The 27,640-nt window shown below is 45.1% G+C and overlaps 1 protein-coding gene across 2 annotated transcripts; it reads left to right on the top strand.

The window, feature by feature from the left end:
- Positions 1 to 1,318: 1,318 nt before the first annotated feature.
- Positions 1,319 to 26,903, top strand: CGA (glycoprotein hormones, alpha polypeptide). Of its 2 annotated transcripts, none has more exons than XM_075923156.2 (4): positions 1,319 to 1,496; positions 18,685 to 18,791; positions 22,037 to 22,221; positions 24,562 to 26,903. In XM_075923156.2, the coding sequence occupies exons 1-4, from the start codon at positions 1,486 to 1,488 to the stop codon at positions 24,637 to 24,639; spliced, it is 381 nt and encodes a 126-aa protein (XP_075779271.1). In that variant the 5' UTR covers positions 1,319 to 1,485; the 3' UTR covers positions 24,640 to 26,903. The 2 variants fall into 2 exon arrangements, with proteins under 2 accessions (XP_075779271.1, XP_089633038.1); XM_089776912.1 differs by lacking the exon at positions 1,319 to 1,496 and adding an exon at positions 4,839 to 4,963.
- Positions 26,904 to 27,640: the final 737 nt, after the last annotated feature.

Here is a 27,640-nt window from a genome sequence, read left to right as displayed (position 1 = left end):
CTTAAATCCATTCTAAAGTCAAATATTTCAAGAACTGCATCAGTGAAGAATACTTGTCCTTATCATTTCCTTGGTCTTTGCTCTGTAGGAGAATGATGGTGGTCAGACAGTTATAGTCCAGCAGGGTTTTAAAAGGTTGTTTTGTTTTATTTTGTTTTTTTAAACAGAAGAATTTAATTGTCTGGAGAATGGAGATTTAGGGCCCTTGTAAGTTGCATACCTTGCTTATAATATCTGAGAGGTGTCCTAGATTTCTGCTGAGCAACAAAGAAGAAAGATGCCTCCATCCAGCTGCGAGGTGAGGGAAGGGAAAGGATCAGGCAGCAGTCCCTCTCCACAAGCAGTAATACACAGTCGGGAGACAGATACACGCTCTGGTTCACATCCACAAGAAAACTTAGACACTTAAGTCCTCATTTTAGACTCCTCTTTAATCCAGAAAACTCCCATTTGGCTGCTGCCAACACAGTAAGCACCTGTGTTCACATGGTACCTAAATTTCTGCTGTAAAAATTTTCTAGATGCCTAAGTTTCTGCATCTGGGCATGTATACAAGTATCTGCACATTATCTTATACCTAAGTCCCAACATGATCTACAAACAGGGGTGTGAGTGGGGGGCGGGAGGGGTCAGAGATAGCAGCTGGCAGGTGTAGGGAGGAAGAATAGTACCTCTTTCCTAAACAAAGCCAAATAGAAGGTGATACAAGGGAGAAGCCCCTTCAAAAGAACAAGAAGCCATGGTATGTCCTAGAAGGTATGTCCTAGGAGGGAAAGAAAACAGTAAGCTTCACCACATTGGAAAATGACTGCTCACATGCTGATCCTCTCTAGCCTCCTGCAGACACAGACCCTTTGACAGCCTGATTCTGCAGTGTAGCAGGGAATAAATTGCAAGGCTCTGACCAATCAGTGCTATGCAAAATAATGTCAAAGAGCACAAACATATACAATATACCTTAAACCCATTCAAAATATTGTACTGTTATTAAATTCCTCTATAAAATGGTGTGGAAGGAGAAAGCCTCTGGTGAATGTCTCGCTAGGTAAGATCCCCACTGGGGAAAGGCTTCTGGGGAATGCCTTTGTAGCAAAAAGCAGAAATGCTCCTGGAGGAAATACTTCAAAGGGCTATTTTTTTTTCCCTTATCCACACACACACACACAGGCTTTTATCTCTCCCTGAGCTCCTAGAGAAAGGCTTTTATAACTGCAAGCAGAGTTCAAACAGCCCACAGGTGAACAAAGCCTCTGCTATTAGTCTCTCAATTAGGCCCAACAATAGCCCTTATAAAATTGGAGTCAGCTGTTCTCTGCTTTGTAGGTGGCTACTCATAGCAGGGAAGAATTGTGTCTGGCTGATCTCTCTCCTCCTTGATCCTGACCAGTTCCTGGCTGGCTGAGAGTGGGTGGAGGTGCTATGGTCCTTCACCCCTTCCTCCCTGTCCTCTAGAAACTCATCTGTTGTCATAAAGGAACAGAGCTTATGCCTGCAAGGTAAAGTTTAAATATTTTGTCACTCCAGTGATCTGTATATGAACTATGTATCAGGAAAATGGAACAATTGGAGTGGACTCTAGTGAGAATTCAAACAGGCACAGAGCAGGGAAGAAATATCTGGGCCAAGGCTGGAAGTGTAATATCTACAACAGGGGTGGGCAGTAATGTTTGATGGGGAGGATCACTTCAAGATTTTGGTAGGTGGTCAAAGGCGGCACTTTTCTATGGAGGAGGTACATGGTCTGGGATGGAGCTTGGATGCAGAAGGGAGGTTGGGGTAAGGGACTAGGGTGCAGGAGAGGGTGCTGGATTTGAGAGGGAGTTTGGATGAAGGAGGGGGTTGTGACCTGGGGCAGAGGATTTGGGTGCAGGGTCCAGGATGGGAAATGGCTGCAGGAGAGGATTCTGGCCTGGGGGAGGGGTGTAGGATGGTGTGCAGGGTCTAGGATGCACTTGTGACCTGGGGAAGAGGGGGCACAGAGGGTGTGAGTGGTAACCTGGGGTAGGCAGTTGCAGTGTGGGAAGGGGTGGAATGGCAGAGTCAGGCTCTGCCCAGGAGGCACTTACCTAGGTGACACCCGGTCAGCTGTGCTGCAGGACCAGAGGCAGGTTTCATGCCTGCCAGAAGCCCCAGGTTGCTCAAAATGGCTGGCTGTTTCATGGAGGTCTCTGCTCTGGGCATTGCAGGAGAGGGGGCTTTGCATGCTGTCCATGTCCCCGGCACAATTTCTCAGCTCCTATTTGTAAGTTTCCCCTCCCCCACACTGAAGTGGTATGGGGATGCTCCCTGCCTGAGGGAAGGCCTGTGGGCCAGATCCAGCTGCTTGGTGAGCTGGATTTAACCTGCTGGCTGCCTCTTGCCCTCTGATCTACACTGTCAGTTGTAACTTAATGAGAGACCAAATCTAATTAATTAAGACTGTAGAATCATAGGAATTTAAAGGTCCCACAATTGCGGGCAGCTGCAAAACAATCAGCTGGGGGAGGCTAGCCCCTAGCCAGCTCCACCCTGCTACTCTTTCCCCCCTCTGCCCCGCCCCAGCTCTAAGTGGGCGACATGTGGCTCTTCCTTCCGGCGCCCCTAGCTCTTGGTAGGTGGACCAGTTGTGCATGGAGTGGCCACTGAGAGCAGGGTACTGGGATGGTGTGTGCCCCTCCACCTAGCGCAGGGTGGGTAGGCAGTATGTGCCTTCCTTGGCCTTGAGCAAAGGGCAGCTGGCCCCACAGCCTCTCCTAACAGAGGGCAGGCAGCCCCAGCACCTCCAGGCCCCCCTCTCTCCAAGTGCTCGGTGGCACAGCCCCAGTGCCTGGGGACCCCAAGTGTAGGATGGCTCTAGCTACTCCAAGTCCTGACTGCTATAGCTCCTGCCCCAGCCCCAGCAGACTTCCCTAGGGAGGAGTAGCCTTCTTGGGCTGAGACCAAGGGGAAAGGGCAAGCAGGAGATGACTCGGGGAGGAGCATGGACAGGCCATGCTGTGGCACAGCCTTCCCCAGACTATATGACGTGTCACCCTTGCCAGCAATTCTTTCCCTTTCTTCCCCTCAGAATATGGCTCCTTTCTGCTCATAAATGGCAAAAATCCCCAAAGCATATTTGATAGTAAAATAGGGTACAAATGCTCACATATCTTTCTATCTAGATACTTATATGACCTCTATCATAGTACTACCTGTCTGCAACAAAAACTTAGTAGAGAACCTATGTCTGCAATTAGTGAGAATCTTATTACATAATTACAATTTGCACTGTGTAATAAATTAAACAAAAGAGTCACATTTTCAAAAGGATGAGTCAAATTCTGCTCTCACTTTCAATGATGTAAGAGAGCAGATTTGGTCAAGCATGTTTCAGTTGGAGATCTGGGTTTGCTGAACAAAAAATCCTTATTAAAAGTAAGAGCTTTTTTGCCTTTTTTTATACCAGTGTAATTCTGTTGACTTCAAAAGAATTATTGCTAATTCATTCTAGTGAAAGGAGAATCAAGCCCAAGGCATCTTTGTTTCTTTGTGGAGTGGCAGTAGATTTTACAGTGAATTCGTCAATTAAAAAAAAACATATCCAGTCTTATTTACCAGATGATACACCAAAGTATACAGTGTACATGAAGGTCAAAAAATGAATACATCAGACAATGTGTTCTCCTGACTATGGAAATAGTTGTCTGTCTGTTGAAAAGCTTTACTCAGACTCAAGGGAGATGCCCAATAGAGCTTCTGGTTGATTACTATGCAGTCACGGTATCAAGTCATCACAGAGAATAGGCTGAGTCACACATATGCTATAACCTTTCCAGTTGTCATTACTTTTGCTTTAAATTACACACTATTATATTTCTATCTTTTATGGGAATTTTAAAACTGTTTTCTTACCATAGGTTTCAAATGTCAAATTAGTAGGGTTTTTTGTTATTATAAAGAGATATGGAAAGAGGGGCAGGGAATGAATATAATGGAAACAGACATATGCAATTCAAGAGATTTAAAATTTTAAGAATCAAATTTTAGAGGTAGGGTACAATTTTCAAAAGTGCCTAAGTGATTTAGGATCCTAAGTCTCATTTTTTTTAAGAGTCTCAGGCACTGAGATCTAGATTTGTAAAGGTATTTAGTCTGTAAAAATGCATTCATCCATGCATTCATTCTATGATCTTCAACCTGTCACAAATACTTTCCAACTCCCTGATTCGGTCCAACAACCAGTGTTTCTATGATCTAAGTTATAGTTGTTAAGTGATTTTAGGATGACAACGGTTTGCTCCTGCTAACAGAGTTTTTTTGCCCCGTTTTTTCTGCACAATCTGTTTTAATTTTTTCTCCAGCTCCTGACTCTTTTGGAAAAGTACTAATTACTTCCTCAAAATCTAAATATCAGGCAACAATTCCTTATGCTCGGCATTTAATTCAGAGCCTTACTATTTTATTTTGTATAGGTGGTCTTGTGTGGGTTTTTTTTTACATTTTACTATTTTCTAGTAAAATAAGATCACAAATATGGAAATATTTTATGCTCTTTTAAAATAATTCCTTGAAAAGTTCATAAAGCTGTAGGAAATCTCAGCTAATCTTCTGTTTTTTAAAGAGAACTGAAAACTGCAGCAAATTGCAAAAGGTAGGATATAAAAATCCCCAAGAAAAAACATGGTGAACTGAGCATTGGGCCTGCAAGCTGACCTTCCTTACATTGTGTAATGAAAAAAAAAGTCATCTGTGAGAGTGGGTTTGAGATAAGATCACAATGATGTAATGGTAATTACATCAAGTAACGTTCAGTCATTAGGCAGAATGCACAGTTGATCCTATGGCTTATATGTAGGCGGGAGACTACTATAAAAGAAAGGTTAAATTTGTCTTATCACAGTGATAGAAAGGTACATATAAGCTTCAGCGACACCACACATAAACTAAAACCATCTTTCAGATTCTGCATCAACTACTCAGTCTGCACTGGACACACTGAAATAAGGTAATATTTTTTCCATTACTATGAACAAGGAAAAGTTGTTATATTTTTCTAGACATTCGCTTTTAACTCACAGTTCTCATAGGTGACAATTAACCTGAAAACATTGGGTCAGGTCCTTTAGTGTTGCACCAATACAAATGAGAAGAGAACTTGGTCCCAGGACTTTATTCAGCTCTTGCATCTGAACTCCTGTACGTTATCAGGAAAAGAAATGGTGAGCTATTGTTTTGGGAGAATTGAAAGGTAAAATAATTAGTTTTGGGAGAGGAGATGGTGGGTGTTTAAACTAGCAGCTTACAGTGCTACTGAATTCAGCCAATGTAAACTGATGGTTGCATTTTTTTTCTTTTCTTGTCTGCCATTTTAAGCATCATTGATGGGGGAGAGAAAAGGGTGTGGGTTGAAGGAGCATAATGCCACAGCAATTGCCCCTAACTGCACACGGGGTAACAGACTGGGGTGTCTACATCCCAGCTCAATGGGAGAACCACTGCTGGAGTCCCAGGCTGGGAGGAGAGACCCCAGCACCTCCCATAGCCCCCTGTCCCATGTAGGGCAGCAGGTGGGAGGGGGCTGCTGCACTAGAGGCCTGGGATTCGCTGGCTGGTAATGGCTACTAACTTCCTTTAATGCTCTGTTAAGTGGTTTTGGATCAATGAATGATAGACTCATTCCATTCCAGTGAGTAGAAGGCTAGGCAGCCAGCCCTAAGGAAAGGAGTGGCCGGACATCCCAAGCCTGGTGCCAGGGCAGGGAGTAACCCAGAGAACACAGAGGGAGGTACCGTTCACCCCTTGGGGCTCCCAGCAGCCCTGCTCCCTTGGAAAGCCCCAGTATCTGGGTTACGCCCCCTCTTCCTATTACTGCCTCATTTGGGACTCCCATCCCAGTCTGCAGTGCCAGGTCTCCATCTGGGGCTCCCCCATTGGGCTGGGAGGCAGGCACCACAGCCTGTTACTCCTATACAGGGGTTGGCTCCCCTACCACAAGGCTGCCAACTCTGCTGTCTGGGGCATGGATGGGAGGGGAGGCAGAGGCTGCTGGATCTTTGCTCAGAACCAACAATACACACAGTACAAATGTTTATAGAGCTGTGGCTGCCACTGCTGTAGTATCTCCTCTTGCTGTTGATCACAGTACTCTGTGCCCACCTTTGCACACTGTATGCTACAATGTTTTCAACTGAGCATTTACGCCTGACCAGCTGATATACTCCGTGGATCATTTCAAGCATGTTTCCCACATGTGACACGTCTCCTGATGTCAGCTCTTAAATCTGATGGGATTAGTGCTTGGTTCCCTTTAAGCAAAATCCCCTCTTGTGTACACAGCTTGTCCCTGTGGCACTTGTTTCTTTCAATCTGGCCAATCTTGGAATCATAGAATCATAGAGTTGGAAGAGACCTCAGAAGGCCATCAGGTCCAGCCCCCTGCCCAAGACAGGACCAATCCCAACTAAATCAACCCAGCCAGGGCTTTGCCAAGCCGAGACTTAAACACCTCTAGGGATGGAGACTCCACTACTTCCCTAGGTAACCCATTCCAGTGCTTCATCATCCTCCTAGTGAAATAGATTTTCCTAATATCCAACCTGGACCTCTCCCACCACAACTTGAGACCATTGCTCCTTGTTCTGCCATCTGTCACTACTGAGAATAGCCTCTCCCCATCCTCTTTGGAACCTCCCTTCAGGAAGTTGAAGGCGTCTATCAAATCCCCCCTCATTCTTCTCTTCTGCAGACTAAATAGACCCAACTCCCTCAGCCTCTCCTCATAGGCCATATGCTCCAAACCCCTAATCATTTTGGTTGCTCTTCAAATGCATCCACATCCTTCCTGTAATTGGGGGCCCAGAACTGAACACAATACTCCAGATGTGGCCTCACCAGAGCCGAGTAAAGAGGAATAATCACATCTCTGGATCTGCTGGCAATGCTCCTCTTAATGCAACCTAATATGCCATTAGCCTTCTTGGCTACAAGGGCACACTGTTGACTCATGTCCAGCTTCTCATCCACTGTAACCACCAGGTCCTTTTTTACAGAACTGCTACTTAGACAGTTGGTCCCCAACCTGTAACAATGCTTGGGATTCTTCCATCCCAAGTGCAACACTCTACACTTGTCCTTGTGGCCCAATCCTCATCAGATTTCTTGTGGCCCAATCCTCCAATTTGATAGTTTTATTGCTGGTATTATCCTATCTGGTGCTTTGTTGGGCTGCCTGGAGTTTTCCATCAGAGAAGTGCTGGTATTGTAGCTAGACAATTTCCTATTCCACAAAACCATCTGTATTGTACTTTTGAAGGTATGGTCTGCTCAATGTGTCTGCCACCCATTGGAACTTCCCTGGACAATACCTTATTCTCGCCTCATAACAGTGGAGTCTCAATAGCATGTGTTGTAGTCGCTTGGGTACACTCAGCAATGGCTTCTTTATGATGCTGTCTAATGGCTTGTAATTAGACGGCATGTCCAGCTGGTGCCCAAAAGGAAACTGATAGAATCATTCCATTCCAAGAGAGCACAGCCATTAGCTTCTTTGCTGTCTGAGCATATCCCATTTCTGGGTCTGACAGGGCTCCGGTAGCAAATTCTATGCAAAGCGAGGAGCCCATCAGTGCTGTTCCTACATCTCCATCTGAGGTCTCACATGGTAATGCTACCTGTTCTACAGGCTTGTAGTACTTAGGGCCAGTGCCTTGATTATGATTTTTAGTACTCTTCCAAATGCCTGTTCTTGGGTCTCTGACTCATCCCGTGCTCTGTAATTGTGTGTTAACTGGGACAAAGGATCGCAGGGTGCATAGAATCTAGAAAGACAGTCGGCTATCCCTGTAAATCAGTGGATTTCCTTCCCATCTTTTGGTATGGGTATTTGTTTAGTATCTCTCACTTCCCATGTACCACAGAAATCAGCATATATCTGATGTAGTAGACTCCAGTTCTCCTTAGCTTCAGCTTGTCTGCATTCAGCTTAATTTCCTGCTACTGGCACCTGAACAGGAGTAGTTGCAGTTCAGTATCATGGTCCTGGAGTGGTTCTTCCCTGACCTCTCTGAATGTCTTGTGCTGCCTTGACACCTGTGAAATCCTCTGGTCTCTGGTTCAGTTTACACCTCTGAGTTGGGTGGACACCAACAGGCATTTGTAGCCAGTGGTACCTAACAAAAGGTGTGGCCCAGGTTGAAAGGTGGCTCATGTAGTTCAGTATGCCAGAGCCTATTCTTTGCACTAGTAAAACTGAGTAGTACTTCTTCATTGGCTGGTGATGGGTACTGATTTCCTCTGGGTCAATGCAGATCCTCAGTGTACCTGAACGGTCTATCACTATTGCTAAGCTGCTGACCCGTCCTGAACTTGTTTCAACAGGTGTAACTGGTTCCTGGCAGACTTGCCATTTTATTCTTCAATGAGCCCATCAAGGCTAATACAGGATCCATCAAAGCCAATATAAATCTACCTTTTATTAGTCTCATGGCCTGTATTGACAAGTCTATGTCTAATGTCAGCTTACCCTCTAGGTGTCCATCTCTAGGGGTGTGTCTAGACTACATGCCTCCTTCGACGGAGGCATGTAGATTAGCCAGATCGGAAGAGGGAAATGAAGCCGCGATTAAAATAATCGCGGCTTCATTTAAATTTAAATGGCTGCCCCGATCTGCCGATCAGCTGTTTGTCGGCAGATCGGGGGAGTCTGGACGCGATGCCCCGACAAAGAAGCCTTTCTTCATCGACACAGGTAAGCCTCGTGAAACCAGGTTTACCTGTGTCGATGAAGAAAGGCTTCTTTGTCGGGGCATCGCGTCCAGACTCCCCCAATCTGCCGACAAACAGCTGATCGGCAGATCGGGGCAGCCATTTAAATTTAAATGAAGCCGCGATTATTTTAATCGCGGCTTCATTTCCCTCTTCCGATCTGGCTAATCTACATGCCTCCGTCGAAGGAGGCATGTAGTCTAGACACACCCTAGGTGACCATGTAAAAGAATCAGTGAGAGACAAAAAGGTATTTTTTAAGAAGTGGAAGTCCAATCCTAGTGAGATAAATAGAAAGGAACATAAACACTGTCAAATCAAGTGTAAAAATGTAATAAGAAAAGCAAAGCAAGATTTTGAGGAACAGCTAGCCAAAAACTCAAAAAGAAATAACAAAATGTTTTTTAAGTACATTAGAAGCAAGAAGCCTGCTAAAAAAACCTGTGGGTCCCCTAGACGATGGAGCTATAAAAGGAGCAATCAAGGACGATAAAGCCATTGTGGAGAAACTAAATTATTTCTTTGCTTCAGTCTTCACGGCTGAGGACGTTAGGGAGATTCCCAAATCTGCACCGTCCTTTGTAGGTGATGAATCTGAGAAACTGTCCCAGATTGAAGTGTCATTAGAGGAGGTTTTGGAACAAATAGAAAAACTTAATGTTAACAAATCTCCGGGACCGGATGGCATTCATCCAAGGGTTCTAAAAGAACTCAAATGGGAAATTGCTGAACTATTATCCGTGGTTTGTAACCTATCCTTTAAATCGGCTTCCATACCTAATGACTGGAAGGTAGCCAACGTGACACCAATATTTAAAAAGGGCTCTAGAGGCGATCCTGGCAATTACAGACCAGTAAGCCTAACTTCAGTACTGGGCAAATTAGTCGAAACAATAGTAAAGAATAAAATTGTGAGGCATGTAGAAGAACATAATTTGTTGGACAAAAGTCAGCATGGTTTCTGTAAAGGAAAATCATGTTTTACTAATCTATTAGAGTTCTTTGAAGGGGTTAACAAACATGCGGACAAGGGGGATCCAGTAGATATAGTATACTTGGATTTTCAGAAAGCCTTTGACAAGGTCCCTCACCAAGGGCTCTTGTGTAAATTACATGGCCATGGGATAAGAGGGAAGGTCCTTTCTTGGATTGAGAACTGGTTAAAAGACAGGAAACAAAAGGTAGGAATAAATGGTAAATGTTCAGAATGGAGAGGGGTAACTAGTGGTGTCCCCCAAGGGTCAGTCCTGGGACCAATCCTTTTCAACTTATTCATAAATGATCTGGAGAAAGGGGTAAGCAGTGAGGTGGTAAAGTTTGCGGATGATACCAAACTGTTTAGGATAGTCAAGACAGAAGCAGACTGTGAGGGACTCCAAAAAGATCTCCCCAAACTGAGTGATTGGGCAACAAAATGGCAAATGAAATTTAATGTAGATAAGTGTAAAGTAATGCACATTGGGAAAAATAACCCCAACTATACATACAGTATGATGGGGGCTAATTTGGCTATGACAAATCAGGAAAGAGATCTTGGAGTTATCGTGGATAGTTCTCTGAAAACTTCCACAGAGTGTGCAGCGGTGGTCAAAAAGGCAAATAGGATGCTAGGAATTATTAAGAAAGGGATAGAAAATAAGACACAGAATATCTTACTGCCCCTATATAAAACTATGGTACGCCCACATCTTGAATACTGTATACAGATGTGGTCTTTTCACCTCAAAAAAGATATTTTGGCATTGGAAAGGGTTCAGAAAAGGGCAACTAAAATGATTAGGGGTTTGGAACGGTTCCCATATGAAGAGAGGTTAAAGTGACTGGGACTTTTCAGTTTAGAAAAGAGGTGACTAAGGGGGGGGATATGATAAAGGTATATAAAATCATGAGTTGTGTGGAGAGGGCCAATAAAGAAAAGTTATTTATTAGTTCCCATAATAGAAGAACTAAAGGACACCAAATGAAATTAATGGGTAGCAGGTTTAAAACTAATACAAGAAAGTTCTTCTTCACACTGCATGTAGTCAACCTGTGGAACTCCTTGCCAGAGGAGGCTGTGAATGCTAGGACTATAAGGGTACGTCTAAACTACATGCCTCCGTCGACGGAGGCATGTAGATTTGTGTATTTGAAAAAAGGAAATGAAGCCGCGATTAAAATAATCGCGGCTTCATTTAAATTTACATGGATGCTGCGCTGAGCCAACAAACAGCTGATCAGCTGTTTGTCGGCTCCGGGCACTAGTCTGGATGCTCCCCTGTCGAAATGAAAGCCTTTTATCGACATCCCCTGTAAACCTCATCCTACGAGGCATAAGGGGGATGTCGACAAAAGGCTTTCAGGTCGGCTCGCGCGCTACTCTGGACGTTCCCCCTGTCGACATCAAAGCCCTTTGTCGGCAGCTCCGGTAAACCTCATTCCACAAGGAATAACAGGGCTGCCGACAAAGGGCTTTGATGTCGGCAGGGGAACGTCCAGACTAGCACGCGAGCCGACAAACAGCTGATCAGCTGTTTGTCGGCTCAGCACAGCAGCCATGTAAATTTAAATGAAGCCGCGATTATTTTAATCGCGGCTTCATTTCCTTTTTTCAAATACACAAATCTACATGCCTCCGTCGACGGAGGCATGTAGTTTAGACGTACCCGATTATTTAAATCGCGGCTTCATTTCCCTTTGCCTATCTGTCTAATCTACATGCCTCCATTGATGGAGGTATGTAGTCTAGACACACCGTAACAGAGTTTAAAGAGAAGTTAGATAATTTCATGGAGGTTAGGTCCATAAAAGGCTAATAGCCAGGGGATAGAAATGGTGTCCCTGGCCTCTGTTTGTCAGAGGCTGAAGAAGGATGGCAGGAGACAAATCGCTTGATCATTGTCTTCGGTCCACCCTCTCTGGGGCACCTGGTGCTCGCCACTGTCGGCAGACAGGATACTGGGCTAGATGGACCTTTGGTCTGACCCAGTACTGCTGTTCTTATGTTTTTAACTCCTTGAAGTATGTTCTTATGCTCTGTTAGAATGTTAGATGGGTGACTGGTCTCCTTCCTCTGTCATGATGAGGATATTCTGGTGTTGAACTGTGATCAGATTCACAGTTTGCACCGTCCTGCTGCCCAGCCACGGATGCTACTCCTGAATGTCAATTACTATAAACTGCTAACGATAATGTCTCTTGTTTCATGGGCTTTTCTTATTGACAGCCTGCATTTGCTTCTGGCCTCAGAATGCTTTTATTGTAGGCCGACAGTTGCCACCATGTTTCACGTACCACATGCTGGTTAATAACATGAGAGGATTCCACATTTCTGGGTTTGTATTAAGAATACTATTTACAGAAATGCTGCATCTGTGTCTAGCATTCTAGCCCTGTGCACAGACTGGAGGCAACAGCCCCCAGAAACCAAACTTTCCCTTCCTGCGACCTGTATTTCTTCCAAATTCCAGGCCAGTTTCTACATCTCTCACCTCTGGTACACCACTTTTTCCAGAGCTTCCAAGAGGTCTTCAAGAAGCAGCCTTACAGTTGCTTTGGCCATACCTGGGCTCGGAAGAATCCTTACCCAGGCAGATACGGAACATAAAGCCATTTTACGATACTCTGACCCAGGGGAGCTGACAGCCTTGCCAGGCCCCCAGGCAAGGGGTGGGTCTGGCTCTGCACCTCCCAGAAGGGTCAGGGTCTCGGGCAGAAGGAGTGGGTCTGGGAGCAGCCAGCCTTCAGTGCCACCTGGACTGCAGCATGCATCCCTCCCCCTCAGTGCAGCCTGGAGCATGAGGCTTGGGCTGTAGTGGTGAGTTAAAGGGCCAGAATCACCAGGCCCCAAACAGGCCCATACACAGTAATTTCTGGGAGGAGTGTGTGTGCTTGTTTTTTGGTAAATGTGGACTGCAATATTTTTAAATATAAAGCAGTTCAAAACAGTCATGCAATGAGTGTGCATAAGAGAGGTTAATGAAAAATTTGAATGGAAACAGTGATTGGTAAAATGATTTTGTTATAATACAACTAAAAATGTATATAGTAATAAAGGTTTTATACAAATTACCTTCTGGGGTCTTACTGTGATATTGTAAGTGAAAAACAATATTCCAAAATATTCCAGTCTTCATCTTCAGACTTTTTCAGTTAAGACTCTATATAGGCTAGTAGTAGTGAAATAGATTTTAGGTAACAGCAAACTTTTCTTCATGACACTAAGTTCACAGCAGTGTCTAAGACAGAGCTACTCAACACGCAGCCCGTGGTGCGGTTTGGGTTTTCGAAGGGCTCAACATGCGGCCTGCGGGTGGGATCCTTTGAACATGGCCTCCACTGGGAACATGCTCCACCAGGGCGAGGCGTCTCTCAGGTGGGGTGAGCATTGAAAGACACAAGCGAAAGGGCTGGCTGGAACAGACGGGTACAGGGTGTTGGTGTTTCTAGCCCCCAGAGAGGAGGTGCCGGGAACACCGGGGCATTGTGGGAAGTGCTGGCTGTGTGGCTTTGTGGGCAGAGCCTGAGAGGTGCTTACTAGCTCACACCAACCACGTTTGGGTCCAATGCCACGGCTTAAGGCTTAATCTTCGTATTCATGCCTGTCAGTGTGAAAGAAACTATTTGCATATATTTGCATGTATATGCAACCACACTTAAGTTGCAGCCCTCAGCATGTGCTGTGAGTATCATTGAGGCCCCTGGAGCTTCCATAGTGGAGTAGCCCTGGTCTAAGACATGTTCATCGTTAGTTTCCGTCTTTAAGAAGAGTTTGAAGCTCCAGTCTTCTAGGGAACTTTCGAGCAAAGATATCCACCACTTCATCCAAGTCCACTTTGGCTGCATAGTGGATGTGCATGAGTGCAAGATTTGACCATCACTTTTGTGTCATGCAGGCACACATGTAAGTGTGCAGTCTCTGAAGAGCACTTACGCTGTGTTCGCATTCACAACTCGTGATAAGAATAGTACAGCATATCTTCAAGAGTGTAAATATGACATCACATTTCTTGATGGCTTTTGCAGCTGTATCTGGTGTTTCACTTTCTGGCTTGCTGCTATATTTGACTTTCTACGGAAATATTTCTTCATGAATTAGGACTGGTGCTGGAAGGTCATCTCTGGAAGCCTCTATTTCTTCATCAATGGTTTGCAAGTTATTTCCACATAACAGAAATGGTATTAAACCTAAAAGATGGCTTCAGACACAGACTTGATAATATGTCTGTTTTGAGTTATGTTTTTTTGTTTTATATGATCGTAATGGTTATGGATGCTTTATTCTGGCTTCATTATAGACTGTTTTTGGTGTTCTACAGCACTCATAGAACTGTTGTGGTATTTTGTTTGATGATGATTGTTAGGGGCCTCAGAAGGGGGGGCCTGCCTCCCCCAACGCTAGCCTCACCAGCTGCCCTTGGGAGGCATTTTTGAGTAGCTGAGAATGAATTAACAACTTGGATTATCTCTTCTTTCGTCATTGTGGCATTCAAAATAGTACCGATATCATCAACAAAAAGTCTGTCTTCATCACTCTTTCCATCTCTAGTAGATGGCTTTCTTCATCTGCATGACATTCACTGACTTCAAATCCTGATTCTACATGCCCCGATTGCTGACAGACTATAGCTGATTCTCGAGTTTCATCTGTATTCCTATCTGTCTCAGCAACAGCCTTCCTAGGCTTTACAGGAGCATCTATCTTCATGCAAGGTTTGGCTGCGGCCTTTTGTTTTCTTTCCTGCTGCTCTTTTTTCCCCATAGCGATATTTAAATCTGTTTTGAGTATGATGGAAACCACATCAAGCCGGGATAGGAGGGTGCCGGGACAGGAGGGAACTGCACTAACTACAGTTACAGGCAGAGCAAGAAACAGGAAATCACCAGCCATCCCACCCCACCCCCTTCCCCTAAAGCGTGAGCCAGGCTGGGCTTTGGCACGGGGAGGGGAGTTTCCAAAGCATTGCTAAAGGGCAGTGGCCTCCCCACCTAGCTCGGCAGCCCCAGCCCCACTCTCTGCCCAGCCTCTTCCCCAGTTTACAGCGGGGATCTTACCAAAGAGTAGGACAGGGGGAGCCCCTGTGCCTAGAGCTCTGGTCCGGTGGTGGTGGCTGCGCACTGTAGCCTGCAGCTTCCTTCACCTCAGCTGCACGTAGTGGCCTATGCGTTGTGCTGTTCGCACATGGCCCGGCAGCACCCCACCTAGGGGACCTCCAAGGGACTGGACCCTCCCTCACTGGCTGGCGTAGGGGAGGGGCTGACACCAGACTCTCCTGTCATGCCTGCTGGGGGGACCATGGAAAGGTGCATTTGCACCCCCCTTACATACAGGCCTGCCCACCTCCCCACCCCTGTTGGCGAGTCTGCTCTGACCCTTTTAAACAGAGCTAGAGCAGCATGACGATCTCATCCTACCACTTTTCTGATGCTGATCTCATAAAACTGGCTTTTATGTGTTTTTCTGCATGATTTTGATAACTGTTTCTGATATACTTTAATTTCTCATTTGTTTTTATGTCTTTGACCATTTTCTCTTCAAAGTTCACTTCACTCTGCTAATTTGTGTGTTGCACATTGTCTGTTTAATTTTTGTTCCTTTCTGGAGCCTTTATTAGATTAATTACCTGCCATCTACCCCTATTCTTTCCCCCTCCCCTTCTGCTATTAGGGTTGTGCGTGCCTTCTGTGAGTATCATGGGATGCTTATGTTACCTGCATGAGAAGTCCAAGGGTTTTAACATCTTCATTTTTGGCTGTAGTGTTATTTTGATTGCCTCTATATTTTTAGAAGACTCCTTTAGTTAAAATTGAGTGTCCCAGTGCTAGTTTTTGGTGTGATCCCTTTCTCAAGGACCATTATCATTTTGTTGATAAAGTTTAAGTACAAAAAGTTAATTGATTTAGAATATGTTTTTTTTTCACTGCCTATGCACAGTAAAGTTTTCTCTTTGAAAATGAATGTATGTACAGTATTTAGCTCATTGGACTCTGCTCCTGCAGCTGGGTTTTTTAGCTCAGACTTCTGTGCCAGAGCTTAGCCTAAAAACATCAGTGGGGCTCTGTGCAGCTGCAAGGGTCTGTTCTAGAGGATCCAGTTGCAGGATCAGACCTTAGTGTGAATACACAACAGTGGAATAATTTGGATGCAAGAGTCACCAAGAACCCCCTGATAGGGGTGTCTACACTAACAATAAGGAATCCATTGTTATAAGCTATTGGGTGTGTCAAGTGTAAAAAGACTTGAAATAAAATCCTTAAACTGAGACATGGTCGGCCCCTGTAAGACCAAAAGAGCACTCCCTTTATCTGATCAGATTGCTTTAGATGTAGAATCTAATACTTAGCTTTCCTTTATAGAATACTTTTCTCCATGGATTCCATTATCTCAGCACAGGATATAAATAACTTCAATTCACTTTGAAAGAAAGGGTCAAGATCTGTCCATTCTAGGACAGTTATTTTAAAATGGGTAATTACCACTGTAGCTTGTTTTCTGAAATAGAGTGGAACAAAAGGAAAGGTAGCAGGGCTGAATGGGCACATTTTGGTTGACTGTGCAGCAAGGAAGTTTGGGCCCTGAGATGAAAGTGTGCAGACATCATACCAAAGACACTAGCTATGCTCAGAGATGGCCAACTGATTTACAATAGCTGAAATGTTCCCTGTTGTAGATTCTATATGTATTGTGCAGACAAACACAAGACTTTAACACTTACCTTGAATCCACCTCACATTTGAAGAAGTGTGTGAGACCCCTTCAGGTCAGATGGCCCTCACTCTGAGACTGGGCTCTGCAAGAGAAAGTCACTTTGAATTTTGTGGAAGGAAAAGGACCATGGTCCAGCTAGTTCATCATTATTTCCAGCCGTGACCCAGGGCAGATGCTTCAGAAGAAAAAACAAGAATTCCCAAAGTACTTGCCAAAGAGTTTCCTGCTCAATGAAAGCTTTAAATAACCTAAACAAACCACAGGCTAGATAAGCAAAGCATTTGGGATGAGATTCTGTGCTATGCACATGAGAGAGCTCACAGTCTAGGATACTGTGCAATTGATTTCAGCCTATCTCAGGGAAGCCACATTTGGAGCACCCTCTTGTGGCTTTCTACACTGGTGGAGAAAACTGATATAAGATACACAATTCCGGCTACAGCAATTGCGGAGATGGAGTCAACATACCTTACATTGATTTTCTGAGGCAGCCCTACAGCAGGAAGTCAACAGGAGAAATGTGCCCATAACTTCCTCGCGACTGTGAAGAGTACCACGATCATCAGGGGTGCTGTCAGCATTCAATTTAGCAAGTCTTTATTAGACCTGCTAAATCAAATGCCAGAAGATTGACCACCACAGCATCAATCTTCACAGCAGTGAGGACAAGCCCTCAGTATCTGTCCATCAGAGTCCCCAGAAATAGTCCAAGCAGCCTTTCTGAGTATAAGTAGCCCTTGGGAAGCACCAGACAAACCCTCTGCACATAAAGCATAACTCAAGACCTATTACCAGTACTTTTTTTGTGATGGTACTGCCTGGAGTGGCGGACTGTCACCTATTTTTCCAGCCCACAGAAAGGGAATGGGATTTCCCCTGCGTGTACCGGCACCTGTTTTCCTGGGGTGGCTTGGCTCCTGATGGAAGCCTGCTTGGGACGTGCAGTGTTTATTTTTTCCGGCTCCCATCACAGTTTTTTTTTTTTTTTGCTCAACAAGTTTGCCCCAGAGTACCGGCACCTTTTTTCTTATCAAAAAAGAACTGCCTATAACCATAGTCCAGACAATCCATCAAGTAGATGTGGAGGCCCAGCATCACTCGCCACACCTCACCTCCAGCTGTCAGCCACCTTTGGCCCTCCAGCTTTAACTCTCCAGCTTTGAGAGCAAGGAGGCATCTCCCTCTGCTCCTGTCTGCCTTCAGCCCTTTCCAGGCTTTTCCATGGCTCTCTGGGTCCAGCAAGTCAGCAGGATAGCCCCTCCCCTGGCTTCCTAGCCCTCTTCTGCCTTCTGGCACTGACTTTGGCTCAGGCTAGTTCCTCCACTGGCTTCCAGGGACGGCCTGCAGAGAGCTTTCTGCTCTCAGCAGCTTCCCCGGAGATCTCTTTCAGCTTCCTGACTGACTTTCCGCAGGGCTCCCCTGAATCTTTTTTTAACCCTCCAGTGCTGCCTCACCCTCTTAGGTGGCCAAACTGACAACATCTAGCCTAAAGGAGCCAAACCTGCTTCATGAGCAGCCACCCTGTGTCAATGGCTTTAAACTACCTTTTCATCCTTCCAAAGCTGGGCAGCTCTGGCAGCTGGAAAAGCCATTGGTATAACATGGATAGCCCTGGGGACTGTCTGATTAATGGCAGCACCTCTCTGCTGCACTCCCTGGAATCTCTGTGGACTGCACCGTTCCATGATCCCTGGCCTGATACCCTTCTGCTCTCAGCCTTGCCCCCTGGGGGCCACTTCTGCCTGGGCATGTGGTGCTCAGGATGCAGCGGCCTTCTGTGGGTGCCTGCATCAGGGGAAATCACTCCCAAATAGACATGCGGTTTTGAGGGTCCCTTATATTGCTCTGCCCCCCAAAGGCTCAGAGTATGGCTGGGGACCAAACCCTTAGCCTGACATTTAATGTGCTAATTATGCAATTATTTTAATTGAAAATCATCTCAAGATTCCTTCTCCTGGTCAGACAACAGGTGTTTGCTTCTGTGTGTTCCCCAAATCTGTTGCTTGTTTCTGAAACTGCTATAAAGATTTACCAATTATAGCTTTTATAGTGTATGTTTATGCTGACACCCAGAAAATGTATTAAAGATACAAAGAGAGAAACGATTATTTCGAAGATGATGATGATGATATAAGGTTGTAAAATGAACACCAGTACCATACATCTGCAGTTTCTAATCATAATTCTAAACACTCTCTGTATCTGATGGTGTATCTGAAGGTGACAGGAATGCAAGAGTGTCAGATGAAGCCTTTGTTTTTGTCTGTTCTTTGCAGAAGAATCATGGATTACTATGGGAAGTACGCAGCAGTCACTGTAGTCATGTTGTCCGTATTTCTGCATATTCTTCATTCTTTTCCAGATGGCGAGTTCCTCATGCAGGGTGAGTTTCCTTTAACATTCAGAAATAACAATACAAACTTAAGATGTGTATCAATAAAAACAATTCAATTTCCACTTGCTGGATACTGTGGTCATAAATCTTATCTAGCAGGTACATTTCTTGGCATGCTAGACTATACTATGAACATGAAATGAAAATATAATGCTTTAGTGATATGTAACATATTCATTAAGTGCCACTAGGTACATTTCATCTAACTCTAAGACATCTCTTATTACATTGTTTAGCTCAGAGTTTGACAAATGGAAAATTCCCTTTGTTCAGTTGCAACTTGGGCCTAGTCTGGACTGAAAAGTTACATTGGCATAGCCACAAGGGTCAAGGATGTGGAAAAAATCCCCACTCCTAACCAAGGAAGCTGTATCAACATAACCCTCAGTTTAGACACAGCTATATTGATGGGAGAGGGCATCCATCAGCATAGCTAACTTTGTTCACTCAAGTGTGTGCCTAAATTCCTATGGAGTTATGATAGCACATACAATCTCTGTCATACATACATACCCTCCATCACGTTTTTCATTTTGAGAAGCCAACCAGTCTGTCCATCCTACACGTAAGATTTTTGCCCGTTTCATCTACAGTCTACTGACTAACCCTTCTCTACTAGGGCAATTTCTATCATTCCAAACTTCTAAGAAGCTTCAAGCGGTTATTATTAAAAACACCCCATATGCCAGCCTCCCATAACCAGGGCTCGACAAATCACTGAATCTACTCACCCATGGTGAGTAGATTTCAGCCGGTCGCCCCGTTTTCCTTTTTCTTCCCCAGACATGGGATTTTTCCCAAACGTGGGATTTTTTTCCCAAATGACATTGCCCTCAGGCACTGGTGGATAATATTAATTCCTGAACTAGAGCAAGTTGAAAATCTATTTGGGACCCTTCAGGGCTACAAATGGCAGCTTTATAACACGAGAAATGGAAGAGCTACGGCCTTTCATGATAACACACAGCATATGTGTCTACCCCTAGTAGATCTTGGAATAGTGGATTTTAAAGTCATTAGATTTTATAGAAAAACTATCTTAGTTTCAGAGGTATTTTAAATTTCTCATTTTTTCCCTCCCCCCCTGGAGTCCTGTGCAATTGATCTCATGCTAACACACCAGGGGTGACATCCTTACCTCTGCTCTGGCCCTTATGCTGTGTAAAATGGCAGATACCTTGTAAAAAGGCTCTAGGAGCCTCTAGAAGAGTCCTGGCATAGGCATTGAAGAAGACAGCAATAAGGCTGTCTCCCAGGGCTCGCTCCCAAACCCTGGTGTAAAGGCCATGTTTCGGGGGAGGGCTGTCATCTACATTGCCCACTAAGCCCAGATCTGCAGTACCAGGGCTTATGGACTCGGTGTTTCCAAGCTCATGCTTGAGTGCCCACACTGCATTGTAGACCTGCATTTACTGTTGCTGTACTTGAGTCTCACAACTGTGCTAACATATCCAAACTGCACTGGACAGCCCTTCTGACTCAGGTCTGTGGCTTGAGGTGCATCAACACTGCAGAATAATAGGGATTTAATCTGAGTCCCAGTCCTCCTTCCCTCAACCTTCCTCTAGCAGGGTCCCTGGATTTGGGTCCTGAGTGCTTGCTGACCTGAGTCAGACTGATTTGTGTGTGAATGAAGAGGGATGTTGGCTCAATCCTGAGTCAGAGCCCAGGCTCAGTGTGCAGGGTGGACATAACCAATGTCGGAGGGATGTGTCAAGGGCCAGGCCACAGCATGCAGCTCAGTGCTGTGGAGATCCCAGGCAGTGCTGCAGTTCATGAGGAGACAGCTGGAACTGAAATGGACTCACCTGGGCTACTCCCTGAGTAGTGAGCTCTGTACTGCTGTTTTTTGATACGTGTGCAGCATGGAATCTGGCCTCTGGCCTTTATGTGGGAGGATTATAAAAATAAGACCCAATAAAAAATGTAAAACTCTCTTCAACATTTGTAAAATATTTGTTTCTGTACAATATGGGGCACATGTATGCCCTGATTCATCAAGGTCTAAATTCAGAACAACACTTATATATAAGATCAATTTTAAGCACATTCAAGACCCATTAACCTCAGTGTGGGATGACCATATTACTCATGACTGGCAAGGAGGATTATGCCAAATGAGACCCCATTTCAGCAGCAAACTTTTGGCACATAATTGAGTTAATCCCTGCTCAAGAAAGCACTTTACCATATGCTTGAATTTAAACACATACTCCTGTTAATAAAGATTATGGGTGCCTGAATTTTTGGGTGCCCAACCCAATATGTTTAAAGGGGCTTGACTTTTAAAAAGTGAGGAGCATCTGCCCTCTGAAAATCAGGTTCTTTTAAGGTAGGGCTACTTAACATGCGGCCCACAGGCCACACACGGCCCGTGGACCGTTGTTTTGCAGCCCATGGGTGAGCACTAAAACAAAAAAGTAGTCAATATAACGGTCTTCTGTTGATAGGCATTTTAGTAGTTAAATTCCTGGATTGTCATTGCTCATTAAAAGTGCTGCCATATGGGTGCAAATCAGGTAAATATTGCATTTTATTAATATCAGCAGAACTGACTTAAATGGAGCCTGTGTGTTGTGTAGCCTTGCCTTAATCTTTGTATTCATGCGCGTCAGTGTGAAAGAAGCTATTTGCATATATTTGCATATATATTTGCATGTGTGTGCAACCACACTTAAGTTGCGGCCCTCGGCATGTGCTGTGGCCCTTGAGGCTTCCAAAGTTGAGTAGCCCTGCTTTACGGAGTCCCTTTTGAAAATTTTGGCTACAGTGATGCAATTTAAAAACTATTCTTCATCGCCTTAGACAATTTAATTGCTTAACACAGGGAATGTCTAAAGAATATTGCAGATACTGTGATAATACTCCTTACTTATCTAAAGCCACTACCAAGCATTTAGAAAGGACAACTGAATATACTTACTTACCTACAACCCGCCCGCAAAGAAAAATAACTAGAAACATGGAAAGGAAACAATAAATGTTTAAGGCTGGAAAGATGCCATGAAGATAGCCTTGCAAGTGGTGAGTATTCCAGAGCTCCAAACCCCCAACAGAGAAAATCCATTTTTCTGTTAAATGATAACTGGCGATGACCAGCGATGTCACCCAAGTTGTACTTTTTTTTGTATCTGTTAGTGCAAATGAGAATCTAACTTCAAATTGGCTATGCTGAATTGGGAAACATTTCAGTGGATTGTTTACTGTCTCTGTTACTTATGTATTTGTGATAGGTTGTCCAGAATGCAAGCTAGGGGAGAACAGGTTCTTCTCAAAGCCGGGAGCCCCCATTTACCAGTGCACAGGATGTTGTTTCTCCAGGGCGTATCCCACTCCCATGAGATCAAAGAAGACAATGCTGGTTCCAAAAAACATTACATCAGAGGCAACATGCTGTGTAGCAAAAGCCTTTACAAAGGTGAGGACAAAACTGAAACCTGTTTGAACTTGCTTCGTGATACGGCATAAATCAATGAACAGAATAGAACATGTTCCTGCCCAAGGGCATTTAGCCACCATTTTGAGTGGGAAAAAAAATCCTAGATGCTTACATTCTGAGCAACTGATTTCTATTCTTTTAAAGAAATTAATATGTTTAATATGAGATAAACATTGAGGGCTGGTGTGAATAAATCAGTGGAGCTCCAGTGATTTATATAGTACTGCAATGATTTCTATAGTAGTCTTCCCCCATGGTGTTATTTTTTTTGGTAATTCCCCTTGACATTCAGTCTCTCCCTAAATATCACAGAACTGGTGTTTGATTCTGTTTGGTGTCATTTCCTTGCCTATTCTCTTCATTGGCAGGAATCCTTGTGAGCAGCAAGAGACTGCCCAAGACAATGTTAAGGGAGAAGAAAAACAGTACCAGTTTACCTTCAATGAAGCCCATTTTTCCGAACACCCCTGTGTGACATAGTGGGGGTGCCTTGCTAGGGCTGTGGTGACCTCTGCTGTCTGGTCATTATGCAAAGGGGGCTCCAAACCGGTCTGACCAGCTACCCCCCATTGGGAGAAACAAAGGAAGGTGGAATGCCGCCCCTGGCTGGGGGGCAGGGCTGAAGGAGAGGTAGTTTAGTTTCTGTCTGGGAGCATGGAGGAAGCAGCCTCAGCAACAGGCTGGGGGGTTTGGAAGCCGAGACCCCCTTCCCCATATCAAGGGGGGCTGAGGCATCCTAGGCCTGCTCTGTAACCTGATGACATCTGTGCTGTGCTGTATCCTGGAGAAGCAATAAACCACCTCTATTCTACTGGCTGGCAGAGTCTGTTCGTGCCATTTCGGGGGTGCAGGAGGTGGGGGACCCCCAACGCGCCGTCACACCCTGTTTATTTGTAACCCATTTCCATATCACCCAAGGGTGTGGACATGTGTAAGGCACCAATCCAGTGAGTCCACAATGGCTGGATATTGGCCATGGAGGTGTAGTGCCCCTGGTTGAGATCCACTGCTTTAGCTCACCCAGATCACACAAGCTCCCAATCAGCCAATATACTTTGGCCAACATATTTTTAAATTATTAGTTGTTCTGAATGTCTCCACATTAGGGGGGTGAAGGGGAGGGGCCTTCAGATACTGAAAAGGGGCCTGATTGTTCGGAGAGTGGATGCTTGACAGTTTCTGAAACACGGGCCTGTCTAAGATGTCTCAAGTTAGGCATTCAGAATCACTTTTGAAAACCTTGCCTCCAGGCTTGTTGGCCCTGAGCTTTAGAAAACCAGGGATATACTATGCAGGGTTCAGGTACCATTTCACTACTTATATCCAAGCCCACTAACAGGAATTCCAGTCCCCAGGACAACATGTCACAGGCCCCCTATTCCTCTCCCTTTCACAGAGCCACAAGCCACTCCCCTCTCATCCCGAGTGTTGCCCCTGAATCAGAAGTCCCTCGGTTGGTCGCAGCTCCATCCCCCACCTGCCTGGAGGTGCCTCTCCCACCTTTCTTCCCCTCTCTGCTCCTACACCACTGCCAGCCTGCTCTTCCCTCCGTGGTCCCCTGTCCAGTTGGTTCCTTCCCCTCTCTGCCCCCTGCAGCCTCTCCCAGCCAAGCTCTGCCTCCCCCAGCTCCTTCCCTCTTTGACTCCTAGGCAGCACCAGCCCAGCTGTGTCCCACAGTGGTCCTGTTCTCCCCCGCCTCCACTCACTGCCTTTTCCCAGCCATCCCTGCCTATCTCTGTCCCCACCTTTTGCCTCCTCAGCCAGATTCCTCCATCCCCTTCAGCCTTCGCTCCTTATAGTCCTGTGCCCAGCTCAGCTCCCTCCTTCTCTTCCCAGCCTGGCTCCTCCCCACTAACAGGAATTCCCAGCCCAGCTCTCCCCTGCCTGCTCCCTCACATGGTTACAAAGTAGCAGCGATCGGTGCTGCAGCCAGACCCACTCCTTCCCTTGGCTCTGCCTGCCCAGTGCAGCTGGGGGCTGCTGTCCTGACTCACCCCTGGCCGCCCAGGGCCCCTCCTGCCCCAGCACTGTCCAACAGGGTGCACCACTGGCCTGGCAGAACTGCTCAGCAGGTGGGTGCTGGGACTCAGAAGCATGGCTGTGTCTACCAGCTGCTGCTACTGTGGTGGCACGCAGAGGACCCTGGGCTCCTTTAAATCACTCAGGCCCCTGTGCAATTGCTTCCTTTGCTCCCCCTTGCCTGCAAAGATATTTGTACAGTATCTAGTTGATTAAAAAGGGCCTCAGAGTGCTTTGCATGAATAACTTTTTTTTTTAGCCATGTAGCTAATTGTAATTTTTTGTGTTTCTTTCCAAAAGATTACTCTGAAGGACAACGTGAAGATAGAGAACCACACAGACTGTCACTGCAGTACCTGCTATTATCATAAATCTTAAAACCTGTCCCATCGGTAGTCACCAAGGATGGCAATGAATGAAGTTGTTTGGTTTTCAGCTTTTATTGCACCGCTGTTTAAATTATTAGGTTTTCTGATCAGGGCATTTTAGTTCATGATCTGATGATATGTTCGTCTTATTATCTCCACTTTACTTCATCACGTATTTAACTGAGTTTAATTATTTCCATTAGGAGTGAAATATAGCACTTTGCATGACAAAAAACCAACTTGATCCATTTTTAAGTAAAGTGTGAATTAAATATCAATGTTTTCTTCAGGCAAAAGACAACATAATGGTTTAAAACTAAAAACATTTTTGCAGGGGTTAAAATCTCCAGGACTTTGTGAGGGGCAGATGCGAAGAGGAAGGGAATACACTTTTCTCATTTTGCTTAGCTCTGTATTTTTTTTTAAATGTGCAAAGTGTCTATTCTTCTGTTTTCCCTCCTTTCCCTTTCACAACTTACACTGTGGGCTAGGAAGCTCAAACATATAGGCTATGTCTACACTGCACCTCTCTTGCACAAAAGCCTATGCAAATGAAGTGTGGTTTAGCATATTGCTGCTCTTAATTTGCATAATTAATTAGGGGCCTTTTTGCACAAGAGCCTTTTGCGCAAAAAGGAGCTGTGAAAAAATGAGGAAGAACGGCTCTTGCGGAAGATGGGGTTTTTGTGGGAAAAGGAGCTGTCTACACAGTACCTTTTTGCGCAAAAGGCTCTTGTGCAAAAACGGCCCCTAATTAATTATGCAAATGAAGCACAGCAATATGCTAATCCATGCTTCATTTGCACAGGCTTTTGCGCAAGAGAGGTGCAGTGTAGACGTAGCCATAGGAAGTCACACAGAACCCCTATGTAACAGTCTTTTTCTATCTCATCTTTCCTCCCCCCGTCCCATTTGAACTGGTCCTTCTCAGACATGTTATATTGGATGTAAAATCAGATGCTGCTAAGGTACAATTCACTCAGGATGCATTCATATGTGGAGCAGTACGGAGAACAGGGAGAGGTACAAACAGACTATCCACATAAAGGGAGCCTCAGAATTCTGTGTACCGCTGAAGTGGAGTGTTTATAAGCTCCAGAAGCAATGCATGAACCCTACATGGGCAAGCACATGAGAGGAGTGATGATTGGCTAGGATGGAGCATGGAACTTGTGCCTGTGCAAATCCATTGATCCTAAAATGCTATGTAGGATTAGCTGGATGGGGAGTCACTCCTCCAGCATACAGGCTGGGGTAATGAGTAGGGAGGAATTGCTTTACAGCTCTGTGGCTTGCCTGCAGTTGGCGGGATAAATGAGATCCATCTCTCCCAGTCCTTGCTTATTTCCCACACAAAGCCCAAACACTTTGTGTAAGCACCTCACGCTGGCTCTGAGCCCTTTATGCCATAAATAAGGGCCGAGGTGGGGGGGTCAAGGTGTCTCATTTTTCCAATACAGGAGCCCTCTGGTCAGCAGGGCTGATAGCCTCACTGAGCCCCTGGGCAAAGTGTGTGTGGGGGAGGGTGCCCTGCTCCTCGCCTCCAGAAGGGGCTTGCCTTGGGCAGAAAGGGCAGGGCTAGGAGTAGGCAGCCCTCAGTGCTGCCCGGAGCATGCCATGCGGTACTCCAGAAGCAATTTAAAGGGCAGGGGGCTCAGCGGAAGTGACCAGGAGCTCCAAGTCTTTTTGTATCACTGGGCCCTGGGGCACTTACCCACTTTGCCCTCTGCTCCCATTGGTGGGCGTGCCGCTGGTGCAGACACAGCAGAAGACACGCGTAAGGCGCCTTCTGAGAACTCCTTCACCAGCTCCGGCATAAGATGGGCTGGTGAGGATGAGAGGGCCATGTTGGGAGAATAACTGCAATGGAGATTGTGGCCAGTGCTTCACTTCACCCTGCAGCCCCAAGAGACTGTTGTAATACAAAAGCCCCCCAGAACCATCTGAATTATGCCAGGGACTCTGGAACAGCTCAGGATTTGGCAGGCAGCTCAAGTCTCACACCTGAGTTGTGTGAGACTCGGGTATGTGAATCCTGTCTCACACACACATGAAATCTCAGAGTGGACCCTGGGACTGGGAGCAGGAACCCAGCTGCTAGGGTTGCAGTGCCATTTCAATTTGGCCTGGCTGCCCTTCTGTCATGTCAGCTCTGCTTACTTCCTCGCCATTGGTGGGAGCGTGCCATGGCTCTGCCCGCTGCTGGGAGAGGTGGTGAGGTAGGCCTGGTCAGAACCTGATTGGCATTCAGCTCCCAAGCAATCAAGCTAAGAGGTATTGTAGAACTTTCAAGAAACAATGTGAATAAACTTTCTTATTTAAATATAATATTAAATATGAACAATATCTAAAAACAATAAAACATTTAACAATACACAATGCGGTCTTTACCCCCATGTCATGACATATTTTATATCAGCCTTTTAGATCTGGAGAGGTTTTTTTTAATAATAGATAAATAAATAATAGCACTTACTCATTGATTTAGAACACGTGTTCAGTCATTAAATAATTAAATTTAGCAATCTAATTCTCTGGTTTGAAATGTTCAGATTCCTTGATACCACAGACTCACATTCTAGAAGGGAGAATAAGTGGAAGTCCAGCTAGTTGATTGTATGTGAGTTTTTTGGCAGAGACATTTAAAATTAGAGGTTCTGGCTACTTTGTGTAGACACTAATGCTTTTGTTCTAGAGTCTCCAGATTTCCCTTTCATCTACCATTGGTGCTTGGGGCACTAGAGTTGGTAGGCCATTTTGAGTCTTTTTTTATAGGTGTTTTGAAGTGTTATAAAATATATCCCATGGCATTTCCTGAAACCCCAGTGAGGAGCACAATCAATCATTAGGCTCATTGCTCAGGACATTGTAGAAGTACATGTGGATGCTGTTGTGCTAACATAAATGGAATATATAGGCTAAACATATTAACATAACCCAGCCATTGTACAACATTAAACCATTTTAAGCAAGGTCCAGAGAACTCAACCTGCTTAGCAACATAGCAAACA

This window comes from Pelodiscus sinensis, chromosome 3 (assembly GCF_052426305.1).
Source record: "Pelodiscus sinensis isolate ZL-2025 chromosome 3, ASM5242630v1, whole genome shotgun sequence".
In the NCBI taxonomy this organism is placed as follows: domain Eukaryota; kingdom Metazoa; phylum Chordata; order Testudines; family Trionychidae; genus Pelodiscus; species Pelodiscus sinensis.
The sequence above is the reverse complement of the archived record's forward strand: the minus strand, read 5'-3'. Positions and strand labels throughout refer to the sequence as shown.